We start from the raw sequence: 18,552 nt of genomic DNA, 5'->3' as shown, positions 1-18,552 counted from the left end.
AATAAAACGGTACTCTAGATTCTGTAATGCATAAATATTATCTACTTTTTTGCTATAATGGACATCATATTAGAACTTATCTATTTTAAGGAATTTTAACACCAATACAGTCACAGCTAGTTGTTAAGTGGTATACCTATGAAGATATTTATCAGTATCGCTTCTCGGCCTTTTGGCTAAGATCATGTGTAGTATCTGTTCTTTTCAGCTTAATATCTGAAACGCTACTCATCGAGTAGCTTCTATATTAAACTGATTTTTGAACCTAGGCCATGGAATAGGAGCTTGCTCCATCCTGGCCACGGGTTGGCCTGGTATTGCAGTACCTCCAGGATCGGCCCATCCTCTTCGGAGGAAATAATAATCCAAAATCAGAACTTATCAATAGTACGAAGTATTGTACATAACTATTAGTTATTTCACATCGATACTTGTACAAATAGCTCTCTTTTCATTATTTCTCCACAAGACGTTACCAAAGAATATATATCATAAGAATGTGTTATCTGCGGTTTTCCCTGTAACAGTAATATTGTCCATGTGGTAGGCCGCCGCTACAAGTCAGGATGTATACAACTTTTTGTGACGGTCACACCTAATTTAAGCCTGGCGTGTTTTCATGATAAAAAATGTTATCAACTACATGTCAACATCATGTTAAATGCTGTTTGGATATTTAATTGTTCGTTTCATGCTATTTATTCAGTAAAAAAAAGGGCGGGCATCACTCTCTGTTACAAATTTCTAATGCAAAAATCGCGGATTACTCATTGATATATACAGTATTCTTCTTTGACCCTACCCTCTCTCATTCAACCATAAAAGTGCTACTGTAGTTCTATAAACATATGAGTTTATTGAATAAAACTGTTCTTAAATTACAACAATTACAAAATGTTTTTTCTGTTCTGCAAATAAAAAACTATTCTACTGTAAAATTGTAACATATAACTAGATACAGAAGAACCACTGCGGCTAGGGGACACACAATATGTATAGAGGTGTGCCTGAAAAGGGGTTGGTTGTTGTGTTAAAATATATATTTTCCTATTAGAAAGTATCCCTTTAACAGGGTTGTTCTCTGAATAGGATACTGTATTATTTATAATACTGTAACACTCTGACCATCAGGTCAACAACTCTTTTTCACTATTTCTCCCTACTCCATCTATTAACATTCCTAGTAGTTTCTTCCTATCCCAGGTACTCTTTGTTCGCTCTCCTATAACCCACATCCTTAATGAATTACTGTTTCCTCATCATCAAGGAATGTTCCCTTTACTAAATACTCCCCTCCCAGTACATGCATATTAATAAGGACCGTTCCTTAAATATGGATTTACTGGTAAGAGGAGGAAGGAGAATAAAATGATTATAATAGAGAGAAGAAAACATATGTGATATAGCCAGGACAGACTGTATTACATTGAATATTTAAATAAAACTGTATCTGGACAAAACCATATTTACTGTTTGTACATTTCTGTGACTGTGTGAAATCCTGCCGCTGAGACTATAATATAATAGTAACAGATACACTAAAATACCACTGTTACAATACTATTACTGCACTGTTAAATGACTCTCGTCCACATGGCACTTTCATTCGCAAGACTGCTTCACGGAGGATATAACTCAAGTGGATTTGATACGCTATCGAGAAGATGCGAAGGGTGGCAATTCTTAAGATGGTCAGCAGATGTGAGATATGAGATTAAACGGTAGCGCCCCCTACAGGTGGCGGAGGACAGGGACGAACATGTGTGGTGGAAGTAAAACAAAAAAACCAAGATTGAAATGAACATATACTTGCGCTACATAATCTTCATTAATACCCCAAGATAACAATACTTTACTACATTTAGTAATATAAGCATATTATATTGTAACCTTCTGAGTGAACCAGAGAGTTGGGTATAATTAGGTGGGTTGTTGTTACTGTTGTTTAAATGTTGAATTGTTTGGATTTGTTGAATTAAAAGTTAAATCATAGCTCTCCCAGAAGTTTTGCCTACTTGGTTTATTCAGTCATCACATAATTTCTCTCAAATTATAATTTACTCTGAGGTACCATCGATAAACAACAGCTCACAATGAATGCCAAGCCAGTCAAAGACGACCACAGTCACCAGAATGGGACATACCGCAAGCCAAACTTTCTCTATTAGAGATAGCTGGTTTCGATCCACTAGAGGGCAACAGTAACAGAACCAGAAACTAATAAATACCAAAATCACATATACCTGACATAACCAAAGCAAGTGGCAGTTTTTGCAGGTAAAGACACGTTCATACGGATCGAAGACAGACTGAGCAAGAGACGTCCGATACAACATCTCCCATAAAGGAATACTTTCAGCCGGAGCATACGACGAAGTAGTTCGCCACACATCAGGCCGAGCAAGAGACCGTGTTCTAAACCTTAAACTAGATGGCCAAAACGATGGTGAACAAGCTATAGAGCGGCTATGATCGAAGAATACACAAAAGACCATGTAACCAAATCTCCAATAGCGGCATTATATGCCAGATTCCAACAGTCAACAGAGACACAGTCTGAATACCAATTGCTTTGTAAGCCCTCCTTCAAAAACCAGTTGAAAAGGACATGACAGGATTTACCACAGACAAGGACCGTCTTCTCTCATCTCAGTTTATGGATGGGTTGAGGTCGACAGATGCGTCCTAGAGACATAAAGTTTTCCGATATTCGAACGAAAGGAACTCAAAGTTGCAGCAGAATTGGCTTATCCCACCAACAACAATGTTAACAGTCAGAAAAATAAAGAAAGATCCACTTCACGCAATCCTAAAAAAACTATCTGTTATGGAGAAATGCTTAGAGACAAAATAAAAATCACACCAACCACCAACAGAACAGAACCTGATGACTTGAAGTCGGCAGAAATTTCTGTTCAGGAGGTTGTGGCGGTGCAGCAGCTCGGTGGGGGCCAGATTGATTTACTTTTAAATCCCCTGCCATCTGCCATCGGCTGCAGGTGCATTGAAGGGCATTTCATCTGGACTTGTCATGTTCAACAGGTTATGGGAGGTTTCAAAGCAGCTTTTTATTGGAAATCCAGATGATTTTGAGATTTGGGATACAAAATTCTTAGCATGGTTAGTAACGCAAAAGCTAGACAAATATGTACTGACTTAACCAACAACGGAGCCAGCACCGTATCAGAATATGACACAAAGAACTTCAATTATTTAAAATATATGCAGTACAGCTTTTGCACTATTCTTTTCACTTTTACGAGAATGGAGACACTGCTATGCATTTATGTGCTAAAGCAAACCTTATGTCTGATGACCACAGAAATACTTTTGTGTACTTCATAAAAAAAGGTATAGAGATTTCAAAGAAAAACAAGGTTAGTTTTGTTAAGATCCAACAGTTTCCACACACCGCTATACACAATGCTCAAGCAAACCTTACATGTGATGAACACAGAAATACTTTTGTGTACTTCATAAACAAAGGTATCAACATTTCCAAGAATAACAAGAGGAGCAAATATGCATAATTTGTAACGGACTGTAGAGGTTGTCGAGGTACAGAGAGCACTTTCTTCCATGTTCAAAGATAAGTCACCGGGGTCTGGAATATTATTTGGAATTTTTGTCGGTTATTAGCAATGATTTAATTGAGATAAATACTTCAGTGTTTCAGTCTGGTAGTTTGTCAAAGTCTCAACAAGTGGTCTTATAACGCTTACAGCGAAGCCTGGTGATAATCAAGATCCAAAGAATCGGCGTCCCACCACGTTGCTAAAGTGGTCTGTTGTGTGCGGTGCGGGTTATCTTGACTTTCTGGGGTGGAGTCTATCCCGTGGTCCGAGAATTCATTAAGGGTTTGTGGAGTGGAGTTTAGGGCTCCGGACCCTGGCCTTGCTGCGTTGGAGAAAGTAGTGGTACGGTTTGAGAAAACAGTGGAAAAATGGAAAAACAGGAAAATGTCTTTAATGGGCAGACTCCTGATTTTTAATTCTTTAGCTTTACCTATTTTGTTGTATATATTCATGTACAAATTGTAATATATAAAACTAGATACAGTAGAACCACTGCGGCTAGGGGACACCAAAAAGTGTCCCTTTAATATACAGGTGTCCCTGAAAAGAGCTTGGTTGTAGTGTTCGAATATAACATGTCCGCTTAGTAGGGGTGTTTCCTGAATAGGATAGGGGTGTCTCAAAGGAGGTGTGCTACTCTTATTTATACCATGGAGGTATATTTATACCTCCATGTTTATACCAATACAAGGCAACAGGAAAATGAGCTCGCCTTGCCACAACAGAAACTCGTCATAGTCCTTTGATCTTATGTCTGCTGCAACAAATACCATAATACTGTACTATGTACATATTCTCCACGATGCACGGTGCCTGTTAAGTGGCGTGGAACTGATAGTGTCGCAGCCACAGATAAACCCTTTGATCTCCGGAGCTCATCATCATGTTGTTAAATTGCCTTGTTTTTTTGTGCTATTATTGCACTGTTAAATGACTCTCGTCCACATGGCACTTTCATTCTTTCTGTAGGTTCTTGCGTGTCCATCTGGAAATACTTGTGCGGTTGGCTTTGGATTTTGGATGATATATTTAAGAGTCTCTCGTACGTTACTGACAAAGTCTGGTGGTTCAACGTCAGGAGATGTAGAAAGAAACTATAGGCAAAAATAACGATTATTTAAAGGTTCAAATATATTAAGGAAGAACAAATAGACACGTTTCGCGCTCGCGAGGTCACCGTCAGTTTGACCTTTTAGTGGGTATACAATGGTAAACAAACACAACAAGAGGTATGTTAAAGCATGGGAGAACTGAGAGATGATCTTCTTTAAAAGCAATCGTCAAAACTAGCCTTTTGATGGAATGGCATGGTAAGGATGTTATTTATTTTCTAAACTTATGTTTTATATTCACTGTAGAATTATTTGGGCATTTGGTTCCTTTATTTATGTATTGTCATTTTTGGTTTGACAATATAATTACGGTGCATTTAATACATGTTAACTGTTGATTTTATTTACAAATGTTGCGTAAATATATTAATTATTATCTTTCATTCTTCTTCATGTTCCTATTGCATCTTCCATGTATTATGTCATGTTCTTCGGCGCTTAAACAGACACCCAAGCCGCCTAGGCCTAGTAGACCAAGTACCGCATCATCAGGCAGCGCCACCGGGTGGGCGGAGAGACCCGAGCACATCGTGGACGTACCTTTCCTTGAAAAATTTCCAAGATTTTGCGCCACTATCCTTCGGAGCCGACGCAAACCACTCAGCAAGTGTTTGAAAATTAAAAACAGGAATATTATTCAGTGATTTTGTGTAGTTAAATTCACGATTTATCAAACATATACAACATTTATGATGCACCTTGCAACAAAAGCACTCGACAGTCGCCATTTCGCTATGCTTCAACACGCACTAGAGGCGAGAGCTGTGTTCGGTTTGTTTACAAATCTATACCCACTATTTCTGATTGGTCGCGAGCGCGAAACGTGTCTATTGAATCTATAAAGCTCTGTCTACACTATCAAACTTATGTGACAAATAAAATGTGACGTGTCCCCTATATGGACATGATGATGTCATATTACTACAAATTTTTGTCAAATTAACAACTAATTTTATTTGTAGTTTAAGAATGTATTTGGGAATTCAAATACAAAAACATGCAGATACAGTGTTGTGTTCTCCATGAGAACATAAGATACCTACATGTCTAATTACTTCATCTGGTTGTTCAAGTAACAGTGGGGCACTTGGCCATGGTTCCCAATTAAAAGGTTTTATTCGAAGCTCTCTTGATTTATAATCATATATATTCATCATCTAAAAACAGAATATTTATTTTAGTAAAATAATTCATTGCAACGTTTCGACGATTAGTATCAAAAATGAATTATTTAAAAATAAACAAATCATATAAAATATTCTACATACATCTTTATCACCAACAAATGTCTTTGTTGATCTGATCACTAAATCTGGGCCTTTATCCAAGAACTTAGCAGGAAATATTGCACCAGTTTTAACATTCACTCCTGAAAAATAACAATAACATATATATACTATATATATATATAAATCCAAGGCAAATTACTGAAAAAATGACAATGCTGTAGTTTACAAAAATAAAATGCTTTACAAAAAATTTTCTTTTTGTAATATATATATATATATATATTACAAAAAGATAATTTTTTGTAAACCATTTATGCAGTGTTTGAAGAAGAAAAATTCATGGTTATAACAAAATTAAAATCAAACAAACCTATGCCATAAATAACAGGCCAATGTTTACCATCCTTTATCACATCATTCAATTCTAAAAAAAGTAAATATTAATACAATTTAAATAAACATATAAAGTACACTGACATTTACAGAAGAATGGCTCTAAAAAAAATAAAATCAGTGGCTTTCACCAATAAACACGTAAATGAAATACTGTATTTTCCTTAAGACAATAACTTCACTGGTTACCAAACTCCCTGTGACAATGTCTAATCTATTAAGTCATCATACAAAATCACACAAGTACAATTTACGTATCGACAATAAATTTCAGCATATGATCTTGATGTACCTCCTTTTAGACTGAAAATTTCCGAATATTTTACTGTTTCAGGACCGCGAATCTGGAATGATCTTGATGACAAACTAAAGCATTTTAAATCTCTTTATACTTTTCGTAAACATTTTAAAAAATATCTTATTTCTTTATACTAATTTTAATATTATTATGATTGTAGTACACTGAAAGTATCTATTTTTATTTCATCGTTTTTAATTTTATTTATTATTTTATGTAGTAAATTGTATTAGTTAAAATGTATGTGTTTTGTTTCTGGGGTCTTTCTCGAGACAAGAAACTTGTTTTCTTCTAGAGAAGACCCCAAATGATGGCTTATTACTATGTTTTCATTTATGTACACACCTATAATTATATTATACTGTATAATGCCATTGTTGAATAAATAAATGTTTTTTGAACTGGTCTTCACTTGGATATGAGCATTTTTATGTGCATAAACATTCTAGACTAAAGCTCTGTCTACAATATCAAACTTTTTGTGTAAAAAAAATGTGGTGTGTCCATATATGGACATGACTCCATATCACTACCATATTTAAGCATATCACTACCATATTTAAGCATATCACTACCAAATTAGGAAACTTTTCTTGTTTGATAGCATAGACAGAGCTTAAACCAATCAATCAACTGGAGGCAAGAGAAACCTTACCTGACACGCATGCAGTCATCAAAGAAATAGGTAGAGGTTGCTTATGAAATTCACCTAAAAACAAATTTGCATTCAATTACTTCTAAAATATATAATATATACACAATTAGTTAAAATATTTGTAGGTTGTGGCTTTTTACAAACTGTACCAGGTAGAGTAGAACAAGTTCAAGTATGCTTACTAAGGATTTCTTTGGTTAATTGCTGTGACTGGAAACGATCATCACAAAATCCACCAAATATATGGAGTTCCAATCTGCAAAAACAAAAAAATTGTAATTACAATTTCAATTCACACTCCGCTGTACTACAGGCCAGGGAAGCCTTACTGATTTTCTTATGGTTAACAACAGAGCAGTGAGCCCGCCCACTTTGAAAAAAAACACACAGTACTGCATGTACTACAGGCCAGAGACGTCTTACTGATTTCAATACTTTATTATGTTTAAAATATCAATAAAATCAGGTTAAACCTTCCGGATAATTTGCCATCACTCAGTAGCATGACAGTCGCAAGCATGTCTTCAATACCTTGTTTTGTACTGCATCCATCGCAGTGAGCTAAACAAGTCACTCCACTGCCTATGGTAACAAAAAGCAACAATAAGTGCATAGATTGTAAGTCAAATCAGCCATAAAGCTCTTTCTACACTATCAAACTAGTTTGATAAAAAAGTGTGATGTGCCCAAATATGGTAGTAATATGCCCAAATATGGTAGTGATATGGCATCTTCGTCAAATAAAGTTTGATAGTGTAGACAGAGCTTTATCATAGTACTCTTAAAGGATACTCTTGTTCAATTTATATTCATATGTTATTAAAATATTTGCTTAATATTCGTCTACTTTTTCTCACAAAGAATTTCCCATTGAATAAATGCATTGCTTGAAAAATTGAGTTTGACATTGATTGAATATGTCACCCACAATTAATATAAAACAGGAATCAACAATTAAATATAATGAATGTAAGTGCATATTGCTAGCAATGGTCAACATATTTTTGGGGAAAAGATGGTGTACTGTAATCTTTACTTTGCTAAAGTTTATTCGTAATCAACTAAAGTACCTTTATGTCTCACCACGATTATATGGCAGGTTGTCGCATCCTCTGTTCCTAACACGTGAATCACATCTTTAGAAATAAAAATTAAAATTTGATATCAAAGTTTATTTTTTCTAATATTACTACTGGGCATAATATTATTAATAAAAATCTGAATGACATACCATCATCAGGATGTGTGCATGCAAATTCTCTCTGTTTGACATACAGTAAACCTTCTGGTTGACATGCCTGAACAGGTTCTGATCGGAATTTAATTGCTTCTTCCTTAATAAAATAAATAAAAAAAGTAAAATATTCATTATTATTATTATTAATATGAACATCTTCTTTCATCCATTCAATTACCCATACCTTTTTCTAATAGCAATTAAGTTAATAGTAGTTTATAATACATGATGACTTTGTAAAGAGAATGAAAACTAGGCCTAACATTTTTACAAATAGTTCTTTCTGTATATTAGGGACGAAACAACCCTGGACCGAAACATCCCTGAGCCGAAACGTACGCATCAGTAGTATTAAATCCAGGAAATGCAGCTGCTTCTGTAGGTAAGCCTAGAGCATGTAACTCAACCACGTACCTGTAGTGAGGGAAACTGTTCAGAAATTCTATAACAAATATTTGTCATTGGTTTTAGCAAATCTTCTATATCTGTATTTTCGATAAAAACTGGCATTTTTTAATAATAAGCCTGTCAAGAAACTACAAGTTTATTTGTTGTCACGTCGTCATCTTTAACAACACCACTCGACTCGCAAAACCTTAACCACGTCCTACCACTCGCAACCACTCGCTTCAACGCGCAACCACTCGCAACCGAAATTCTTATTAATTAAAGTACATTGGCTTATTTATTGTCTTATTATCAATAAAAACCTATTTTTATTCACAAAATGGTGCTTTTATACACAAAAAAACTCGTTAAACCGTCGTACTATATAACATTCGATAGAAACTGCGTCGTTGTCACTTGAATTGTTGTGCGTCAATAATAATTACCCGCTATTTCCACTTTGAATGTTTATATAAAAATTAATATTGGAAAGTTAAATACCTATTTTAATACTTGTTTGGCCTATCATAATAATATAATTTAATTAATTAAATTGTGCCTTTTTTTTGTATTTGTATTATTATTATTACTTCGTTTGTTAATGTTGTTGTCTGTATACCTGGAAATTGAATAAATAAATAAAAATAAATAAATTATGGACATGTATCCAAAAAAATTTGATTTGAATATATTTCATGAAGACCTTTACTATTTTAATATATAATTTTATCTATTCAGATCCGAGAGAGAAAAAAAATCCTTGTATTTTTCGTTATGTCATTATTACATAATGGTTAATTTACATAAACGTTATGAAAAACATTGGAATAATTAATGCTGGCACCTTGACACAAGCCCTCTATATTCTGAGTTGTTATTTCTTGCGTGAGTTCACGCGTTGATTGACGATTGTTTTTCCGTAGTTTTATGACTAATTTGACGTTTATGTGTATAAAAATAGGTTTTTATTGATAATAAGACAATAAATAAGCCAAATGTACCTTAATTAATATGAATTTCGGTTGCGAGTGGTTGCGCGTTGTAGCGAGTGCTTGCGAGTGGTAGGACGTGGTTGCGAGTGGTGTTAATAGTAGGACCCCGCCCCATGGCTGAGTAAAGTCTGGTTGTACTATACAGTACTATACTGTACACACACACACAGTACACACGTTTTTGGTTAGGTTTACGATGAAATCGGTCGCGATAAAATCAACTTCTGGTATTTTGTATGGCTCGTGATATCGGTCGCGTTTGAAATCGGTCGCGCTATTTTGTATGGAGCGGGATGAATGCAAGAATAGGGATATACAGTTTTTCGTTTATATAGATTTAATTGATATTATTTAATATTTATGTCCGTCAGAGGGGAGACGATTGACCTGCCAATAAAGAACTCTGAATTATTGCGGGTGGCTGTACTGATAGCCTCTAACGGTCCCAATTAATTATTATATTTAGCAAAGATTATCTTGGTTGTACTTGCACACGCGACGCGTGTGGAATTGAGCACATCGCGCACACACAGCAACCAATCGGAAGTTTAACGCGCGTACCGGATGCGCGTGTATCGGATGTGCAGCGCACGTGCGTCGTTTTTTTTTTACAAAAAACGGCGCACGTTTAAAACTATTAATTTTGTCAAGCATGTGGCTATCATAATACTAATAGCTTTTTCTATGGTCAATCGTAAATTATTGTTTTTCATTTTCAATATATTCATGTCTATTCATGGAGTAAAGAATAATTCTTATTCTTTACTCCATGGTCTATTTAATACTGATCGCCTCTCAACCTTCCTATACACACAGCCGCTGTGCATACTGTATGTATACATACATGTCTCTCTCCGATCATTCCCATTGGCTGAACACTTTGACCTACGTTTATTGGTCACAACCACGACAACAGTGTCTTCACAACAGGAAGAAGACGTGGAAGGAGAGGTTTGAGGATTTATAATCAATTTTGAAAATGGCTGAGATGATCGATAGGTTGGCTTCAGAAGTAGAAGCTAAGGTAAACATTTCTCCGAACGTAGACTTTGGTAAGTGTGTTATTAACTATCATTAGCCTATATGTTTTAATGAATGAATTGCCAGGCCCAGTGGGCCAGTTATGTATGCTTTTTCGTGCAGCTAATTAAAGAAAGAGTGAGTCATTTGTGTATCTGTCTGACTAGCCTACCTAGTGACAGTGATGAATTGCATGTCTGATACACCCTCTGATACTACTGCTGGGCTAGCTAGGCCTAGGCTAGACCTTATTAAAATTAAACATACTAGAATCAGAGTAGGCAGTCATATATTTGATTTGAGAAATATTCTGCACCTATCCGGCCGGCTGATTATTGCAACCACATATTATTATTAATTAATTTAATTGCAATCATAAAAATAATTTTTGGTTTAACCAAAAATTATTTTATAATTTTATTCATTTATTAATTTGTGTTCTTACATAAATTTACAACTAATACGAATATCTTACTGTTCCTTCCTGTTTTTGATAATTTATTCTTTTTAGGGCCTGGATATGAGCCAAAAACATCTGAACCAATTGCCCGACCTCTTAGTAACATGGATGAGGTGTTGCTATGGAAACCAGGTGAAGATGAATTCAATGTAGCGAATGAGGTACTAGCAAAGCGAACTGAATCAGAAGTAGCGAAACCAAAAACGTTGCTTTGTCATGATATGATGGGTGGATATGTGGATGATAGGTAATGTGTATTGCTTTACACAATGAATAAACTTTATTATAATTTTGGTTTGGTTTGTGGGGATGCTCGGCTATAAAAAATGAAAACATTTTGGTGGGTGGAAGTGTAGTCAACATGAAAATGAAGAAAAAAGGGAAATTGTGTTTATTTATTAAACTTGTTTTGCAAGGGTATATCTAACAGCTGTACTTGAAGAGGCCTTCAATATACAAACGAAACTTGATAAAGAACCAATCCTGCGCCTTTCTCATCTTAATTATGCAAGTTTCTTTGTAGGTTTATTCAAGGAGTTGCAAAGACTGACTGCTACCGGTTCTACCATTGGCAATACATTGACATTTTCATCTACTTCAGCCATCATTTTCTAACCATACCACCCGCTCCTTGGACAAATGCAGCTCACAAGAATGGCACCCTCATGCTAGGTAAGTGTGGTGAATCTTGGATTGCTTGTTTCTCTATTAACCGATTCACCACGATAAGCGCTTAAAGCGCTCATTAGGTTAAAAGTCAAGGTCATTGTAAACAAATTATCAACAACAAAAAAGTAAATCGAATTTACATGCGCAGTTTGCTGTGCATGAATCATAACAACAAATTATACAAAATACTCACAACTTTTTTTTTAAAAATATGCTTCTAAATATATAAAAACAATTGTTGAAGTTAGTTTGAAAATAAAATTCGAAAATATAACCGTTTTTCGAAGCACGCTGTTCGAAACGCGACAGGCGCGTTGAATGAATCTAGGCCTAAACATACAACGTAAAATCGTCTAAAATCCATCTTTTTTTCTAATAATCACTATTTTGAAGCTTGTATACAATAAATGTATAATAAATAAAGATTATGTATCAGTTACAGTGTCTAAATCGTCATATTTCCATGTAAAAATGTGATTTTTCTACCGGAGAAAAGTCGTGAAGATGTCCTCACGAGGGCCGCGCCATATTGTTTACCTTTGATTGTAATATGAACCCTGACATGTCAGATGCATTATGGGCATGAAATATTTGTTCAAACTCTGCGCAAAGGTCAGTTTATTGAAGCATAACTTTTGACAAACATTTTGATACCAAACTTGTTTTAATTTCATAAGTTTTCGACGCATTTTCGTCAAATTTTCTGCAAGCTACTCGTCTAAAACAGCGGACTAAGCTCCCGGGGGATGCCGGTGCGTGTGAGAATCGTGAATTCCAAGTCGCTTTCGGGATGTGTTTCTTAACATTCCCGGTGAACAAACAGCGGCGACAAGGCTCTCGGGGCGGCTCCCGATAGGCCTAGGCCCCATATGGTCACCGTCGGATGACTCAGTCTACTAATTTCTTCATAATTTTGAAATCGGTCATTCATAATGGTCAAGTTTGGTCTTATTTTGAAGAGAAGTAATAGGTTCTGATGAAGAGATGAGTTTTATTATGAAATTTTTATTAATTTTTGTGCATTTGGTAGTCAAAGATAAATTACAAATTTTTTATAATTTTCCTAAAATATTTCTAAAATTTGCATAATCCATATTCCGCCAAAATAAGTTGTAAAACAAATTTGATAACATATTTGAAAATAAAATGTCCTTTGCATTATTTTTGTTTTTTAATTTTTTTAATGTCTGTGTTTAGAAAAAAAGTTAGGGTTAATTATATGACATATGCTTTTTGGGTCCCAGGGGAGCAAAATAAACTTAGGGGTCAATGGGTTAAGCTCTGTCTACACTATCAACTAGTTTCACAAAGAATTGTAATGTGCCCAAATATGGTAGTGATATGACATTGTCGTGTCCATATATGGGCACATCACATTTTTTTGTCACATAAAGTTTGATAGTGTAGACAGCGCTTTACAATCAATTCTAATTTTGAACATCCCTGGGCATATTCACTTTTTTAGGTGCTTTAAACTGGTTTTTTTTTTACAGGGACTTTTATTACAGAGTGGACAGATGGATTTGAGCGATGTAAGCAAATCTTTGCTAGTGAAGAAACTTGTAGAAAATTTGCAGATAAGATGGTTGCGCTCGCTAGATATTACAAATTTGATGGCTGGCTGGTTAATGTTGAGAATCATATAGAGGTATAAAATGGAAAATATAAAAAGTGTTATGCATACTGTATTGTCAGTAAATAAATATAGTAATAATAAATATAGTAGTAAAATCATTATAAAGTGAAAAAAAAATGTTTTTCTTGCAGCCAGAGCATATGCCACAACTATTAGAGTTTGTGCAATATTTGACCTCTGAGATGCATAAGCTTGACCCTATGTCAAAGGTTATCTGGTATGATAGTGTCATTCAAACAGGCAAGCTAAAATGGCAGGACATGCTCAATGATAATAACAGGTGATATATATTTAACTTTTATAATGTGATAACTACTACCTATTAACCAATGAACTTTAACCCCTGACCTCTGGGAATAAAGTTTATAAAAACTACTAACCAACACAACATTTTTCTTAGAATGTTTTTTGATGGATGTGATGGAATCTTTTTGAACTACAACTGGAATGAGCAGAAACTTAAGGATTCTGTTAAAAATGCTGGGGCTCGTCCGCATGATGTATATGTAGGAGTGGACATATTTGGGAGAGGCTGCTTCGGAGGTGGTGGCTGGAACACAAACAAGGCCATGGAAGTGATTCGAAGAGTTGATTTATCTGCTGCAATATTTGCTCCTGGATGGGTGTTTGAAAAGCATGGAGCAGCTAAATTTATTATAAATGAAAACAGGTAAGCGTATATTGTTAAAAACATCCTAATATTTTCTCTCTCAACTTTACTTTATTTCCTTTTGGAAACGCATGGTGTACTGCAAAACTAACGTTATTGGCCTTTAATTGTAATCATGTGACCAACAGCATTGGCTTGGGGCCTATGCATCTAAAGTATATGGCAGCTAAAGCCAAAGAATTCAACCAATCAAATGGCAAGGATATACATAGTTGCGTTATTTAATCTAGATGAAACATGAATGACAGTAATGCGAAGAAGATGCTATTCTATGTTCGTTTATTTTGTAGGTTTTGGTCATTGATAGAATCATATCTACACCCACATGGCGTAAAGCAACTTCCTCTATGTTCAAATTTCTGTCAGGGCTTTGGTGTACATGGTTTCAGCAGCGGAAAGGTATAGAAATCAGTATAGTGTATATATTTACCAAATAAATCGGTATATTTTTACTTTGATATTAGTAATTGATAAGTAAATTAACTTTAATTATCTGTTTTTACCCCGAAAGAAAATGATGAATAAGAACTGGTGTAACCTAAGTGCCCAGCAGATCCAGCCATCGTTTAGCAACAAGCAGTTTGAAGATGGCGCAAAACAGAAGATGGACCGTAAGATAACTGATGGTTACAGTGGTGGAGGTTGCCTGTCATTTGATGGCAGTTTAGATGCTGGTAAAACACATACATTTAAGTAAGTAACATTTAAAAAATAACAAAGTTGAACTTTGTGGAAGACCTTTACTATTCAAGGGGCACCCCTATCCAAGGACTGTGAAAGAACAAGGGGTAATATAATACCCTGCGGCCAACTCCTAATTAAATAGGTTCTACTGTATTTTTAATGATACGGTTACTGTTGTTATTAGGAGAAGATTTTTTAATTAGTTTCTAAGTATTCATAAAATAATAAGAACATATAATTGTGGTATTGCTGATGAGTACCATGCTTGCATTGGTTCAATTTTTGCCCGAGTCTTTTTCTGATATACTAGTATCCAAATACAAAAGGAAATGGTTACAATGAAAATATTAATTGTTCACAGAGTGTTGATGACAGATACTGAATGTACAGATGCCATTCTTATATCATACTCTGTAAAGACATCGAATCAAGTGAAAACTGAGTTGTATTTACAGACAGCTGGACCAGAGGGACAAATAATACTTACAGATACAGAAGGTAGGCTTTTTAATTAAAATAGACAAAACATATACTTATATTATCAAGACAGAGCATGCCATACAATTACAGAGATATGTAAATTGATGTCTTTCTGTTTGTCATAGATGCGTCAAAAGCAGACAAGCAGACCGTCACAGACTACGGACTTCACGAATCTGAGAAACGTGCCGACATGCCAGCTGCCGTATTTGCTCCATTAATGGGCACAAGCATCACAGCATTGAAGGAAATGTCTGCTAATATCCCAAATAGTAATGGATGGGTGACCAGGTAATGACCTCTCAATGATCTCATACTTATGAAACCTCTTTAACCTTTTGATAACATGCCAGATGCGTATTTGCTCCACTAATGAGCACAAGCATCACAGCATTGAGGGATATGTGTGCTATTACAAATAGTAATGGATGGGTGACCTCAAAATGATTTCATACTTTTCATGCTCATACCTCTTTAACCTTTGATATCAATTGACCTCATTTCATTTTTTTCTTAGATATTATTTGTTGACAAGTAATTCATTAGGTGGTTGTCCAAGAATCACTGAAATTGGTTTGAAATGCTCAAGTGAAAATGAACCTACAATTTACAATGTTCTTTTAGGACAGATTATGGTAAGGACGTATTATTAATAAAGTTGAATTGATTGGTTATAAAAGTAAAGTAAACAGTTGATTTGTTCTCACCCTAATTTCCTATAATGTGTATGTCACATGTATGTATATATAAAGCAACACTTTTCATTTATATAATGATTGACTGGCTGATGGATTGATTTGTATTAATTAATGAATAACTTCTTTTGGTGAAATGCTAGCTTGTCTATTGATCCATTCTTCATACAATTCTATTCTCCATGACCAGACTTATAACAATTTATTGATTAAATATTCAAACGTAAGCAATTGGAAAATACATATTGATCAATTGATAATTATTCATTGTAGGTTATAGATGCTGCCCAGTTGAAGGACAGCATGACCCAGGTGACTGACTTGACCTGCCAGGACATCACCTGGTCTCCACCTATTATTTCACCAAATCAATTTGAAGGACTCGTGTCCATTTGCATCACAGTCAAATGGAAATATGCCGGTGATGCCTCGCATTATGACATATTTGTAAAAGGTGTAACGCGTAGTCCAAATGAAAATATTGAACTTTCTGTGTACGAACCAGTTTTCGTAGGAAGATCCCATTCTAATCAGTTCCGTATTTGTCATTTACTGGTCCCTCAAAAAACAGAGAAGCACACCCTAGAAGTAATGGTGTTGCCCACTAACAAGGCTGGTTTTCAAGCACCCTTGTCTAGTGTTTCAACAGTAAAGGTTAACTATTCTTAATCAGACTGCTTTTAGAATATTCTACTGCAGTTGCTGCAGTATATGATGATCTATAGATTCAGTATCATAATGTATTGTAAGAGATATGTTTAGGTTGACCAATTTCAACTTTCACCAAAAATCATGAGAGCACCCAGAGCATTATAAGTTCAAATTCTTTTTTTACAATACTCATTTTATTTTATTTTATTTTATTCAATCGAAACCAACAGCGATAATTACCGCCACTAACAGGTTTGATACAAACAAAGCCAGGACTGTTTAAAGCACCTTGATTGGTCCTGATATTGATCAAGGGCTTCTCTCGTCCAGTGCCCACCTTGACCAGAGGTCTGTGGCAGATACTACATGCAGGGGCTGCCATAAGAGTCAGCAGTGCTGATTTCAAATGCCTAATGGGACCCCAGCTCCGTATACAGCACCCGCTATTCCCAGATGGTCTCCCATCCAAGCTCTAACCAGGCCCAACGTTGCTTAACTTCGGTGATCTGACGAGAACCGGTGTTTCCACGTGGTAAAGCCGTATACAGTACAGTAAATAATACAATTTGACCAAAGTTTGTTTAGGTTTTGTTGATGATTATATTTATATTTTTTGAGCTAGAATATGTCATTTATAATTGATATGCTGTATTCAAGAAAACTGATTCCAACAGAAATTAGTTTATTTGGTCACCTGGATATGCAAATTTTGTTCTAATATTAAGACTAGTATTTGCTTAACCCATATATGACATCATAATTGACCATTTGACATTGTGTGTGATATACCTGTATGTAATTTGGTATAGTACCTGTGCAATGTAAAGTATATAAACTTCATATTGGTTTAAACCATAATATGAATATTTTCAGATTCATTGCAAATTTTTTTTGTAACTTTAACAACAGTATGTTATATTATCTTTTTATTAGAAAAATTATTATTGATCCATTACTGCATTTTATAGCTCTATAATGAATTGCTATCTACAACCTTATGGCATTATAGGCAAATACCAGTGATGGTCACATTTAATTATTAAATAGGTTTGTTTATAAAATAAACATTTTGTAACTGAAACCCTAGTTCAAACCAAATAAATATTTTTTTTTTATAGTTATAACAACAACAATATGTTTTGCATCTATTATGCAAAAATTATTATTTATTCCTTACTGTATTTTATACCTCTATAATTAATTGGTATCTACAACCTTATGGTATTATAGGCAATACCAGTTGGCAGTCAGATTTGATTATTGAGTTTGTTTATAAAATGAAACCTAGTTCAAATTAGATAAATTATTTGTGGTCGAATGCTATTTAATCCATGAAGTAAAAACAAAAAAAGAATAATATGAGTAATGTCTAATAAATATATTTGTGCAATACTTATAGGCCTATGTTTATATCATGTTTGAAAACTTTTGATAATTTAATATAATATTATTTGTAACTCAGCCTTCTAATAAATTGAACCTAAAGCTGTAATAATTAAGAAATATGTAGCTTATTGACGTAAAATTTGATATATTTTTTATTGGTTTTTTTTTACAATTCTGGTAATGCACTATATTATTTACTTGTATTTGGACCAGAGTAATGAAATTGCTTACAATTAGGATACGTGTGTAGTCAAACTATCATTGGCAATTAAAAATAGTGACTTAAAATTCATGTAACATGTGTCTTGATTGATTCTTTAGTT

At 34.6% G+C, this 18,552-nt stretch overlaps 2 protein-coding genes, 1 non-coding gene and 1 pseudogene across 3 annotated transcripts; 2 read left to right on the top strand and 2 right to left on the bottom strand.

Annotated features, from left to right (window-relative positions):
- Positions 1–156: 156 nt before the first annotated feature.
- LOC140063706 (U2 spliceosomal RNA) lies at positions 157–348 on the top strand. The gene has a single exon (XR_011847656.1). It is a non-coding gene; the product is annotated as a U2 spliceosomal RNA (small nuclear RNA).
- A 254-nt stretch (positions 349–602) lies between these two features.
- On the bottom strand, positions 603–9,165 carry LOC140060270 (protein N-terminal asparagine amidohydrolase-like). The gene is made up of 10 exons (XM_072106413.1): positions 8,914–9,165; positions 8,494–8,596; positions 8,333–8,398; positions 7,736–7,844; positions 7,445–7,518; positions 7,263–7,316; positions 6,287–6,340; positions 5,956–6,056; positions 5,731–5,844; positions 603–4,669 (listed from the first exon to the last, which is right to left on the bottom strand). The coding sequence occupies exons 1-10, from the start codon at positions 9,007–9,009 to the stop codon at positions 4,502–4,504; spliced, it is 939 nt and encodes a 312-aa protein (XP_071962514.1). The 5' UTR covers positions 9,010–9,165; the 3' UTR covers positions 603–4,501.
- A 1,654-nt stretch (positions 9,166–10,819) lies between these two features.
- On the top strand, positions 10,820–18,521 carry LOC140060264 (cytosolic endo-beta-N-acetylglucosaminidase-like). Its single transcript, XM_072106402.1, has 12 exons — positions 10,820–10,930; positions 11,410–11,605; positions 11,882–12,030; positions 13,521–13,675; positions 13,795–13,943; positions 14,064–14,333; positions 14,624–14,732; positions 14,845–15,026; positions 15,379–15,515; positions 15,623–15,788; positions 16,015–16,132; positions 16,466–18,521. Exons 1-12 carry the CDS (start codon positions 10,858–10,860, stop codon positions 16,859–16,861), a joined length of 2,100 nt encoding a protein of 699 aa, XP_071962503.1. The 5' UTR covers positions 10,820–10,857; the 3' UTR covers positions 16,862–18,521.
- On the bottom strand, positions 17,272–17,389 carry LOC140063729 (5S ribosomal RNA; annotated as a pseudogene).
- Positions 18,522–18,552: the final 31 nt, after the last annotated feature.

The sequence above is a fragment of the Antedon mediterranea genome, chromosome 1 (assembly GCF_964355755.1).
Source record: "Antedon mediterranea chromosome 1, ecAntMedi1.1, whole genome shotgun sequence".
In the NCBI taxonomy this organism is placed as follows: domain Eukaryota; kingdom Metazoa; phylum Echinodermata; class Crinoidea; order Comatulida; family Antedonidae; genus Antedon; species Antedon mediterranea.
The sequence above is the reverse complement of the archived record's forward strand: the minus strand, read 5'-3'. Positions and strand labels throughout refer to the sequence as shown.

What these genes read in the sequence shown, in the direction of transcription:
- LOC140060270 (XM_072106413.1), bottom strand. Translation starts at nt 9,009, where the DNA reads ATGCCAGTTTTTATCGAAAATACAGATATAGAAGATTTGCTAAAACCA. An exon ending in ATTAACCAAAGAAATCCTTA is followed by an intron (nt 7,317 to 7,444) that starts GTAAGCATACTT and finishes ATTTGTTTTTAG; the next exon opens with GTGAATTTCATAAGCAACCT. An exon ending in GCCTGTTATTTATGGCATAG is followed by an intron (nt 6,057 to 6,286) that starts GTTTGTTTGATT and finishes GTTATTTTTCAG; the next exon opens with GAGTGAATGTTAAAACTGGT.
- LOC140060264 (XM_072106402.1), top strand. Translation starts at nt 10,858, where the DNA reads ATGGCTGAGATGATCGATAGGTTGGCTTCAGAAGTAGAAGCTAAGGTA. An exon ending in ATGTTGAGAATCATATAGAG is followed by an intron (nt 13,676 to 13,794) that starts GTATAAAATGGA and finishes TTTTTCTTGCAG; the next exon opens with CCAGAGCATATGCCACAACT. An exon ending in AGTAATGGATGGGTGACCAG is followed by an intron (nt 15,789 to 16,014) that starts GTAATGACCTCT and finishes TTTTTTTCTTAG; the next exon opens with ATATTATTTGTTGACAAGTA.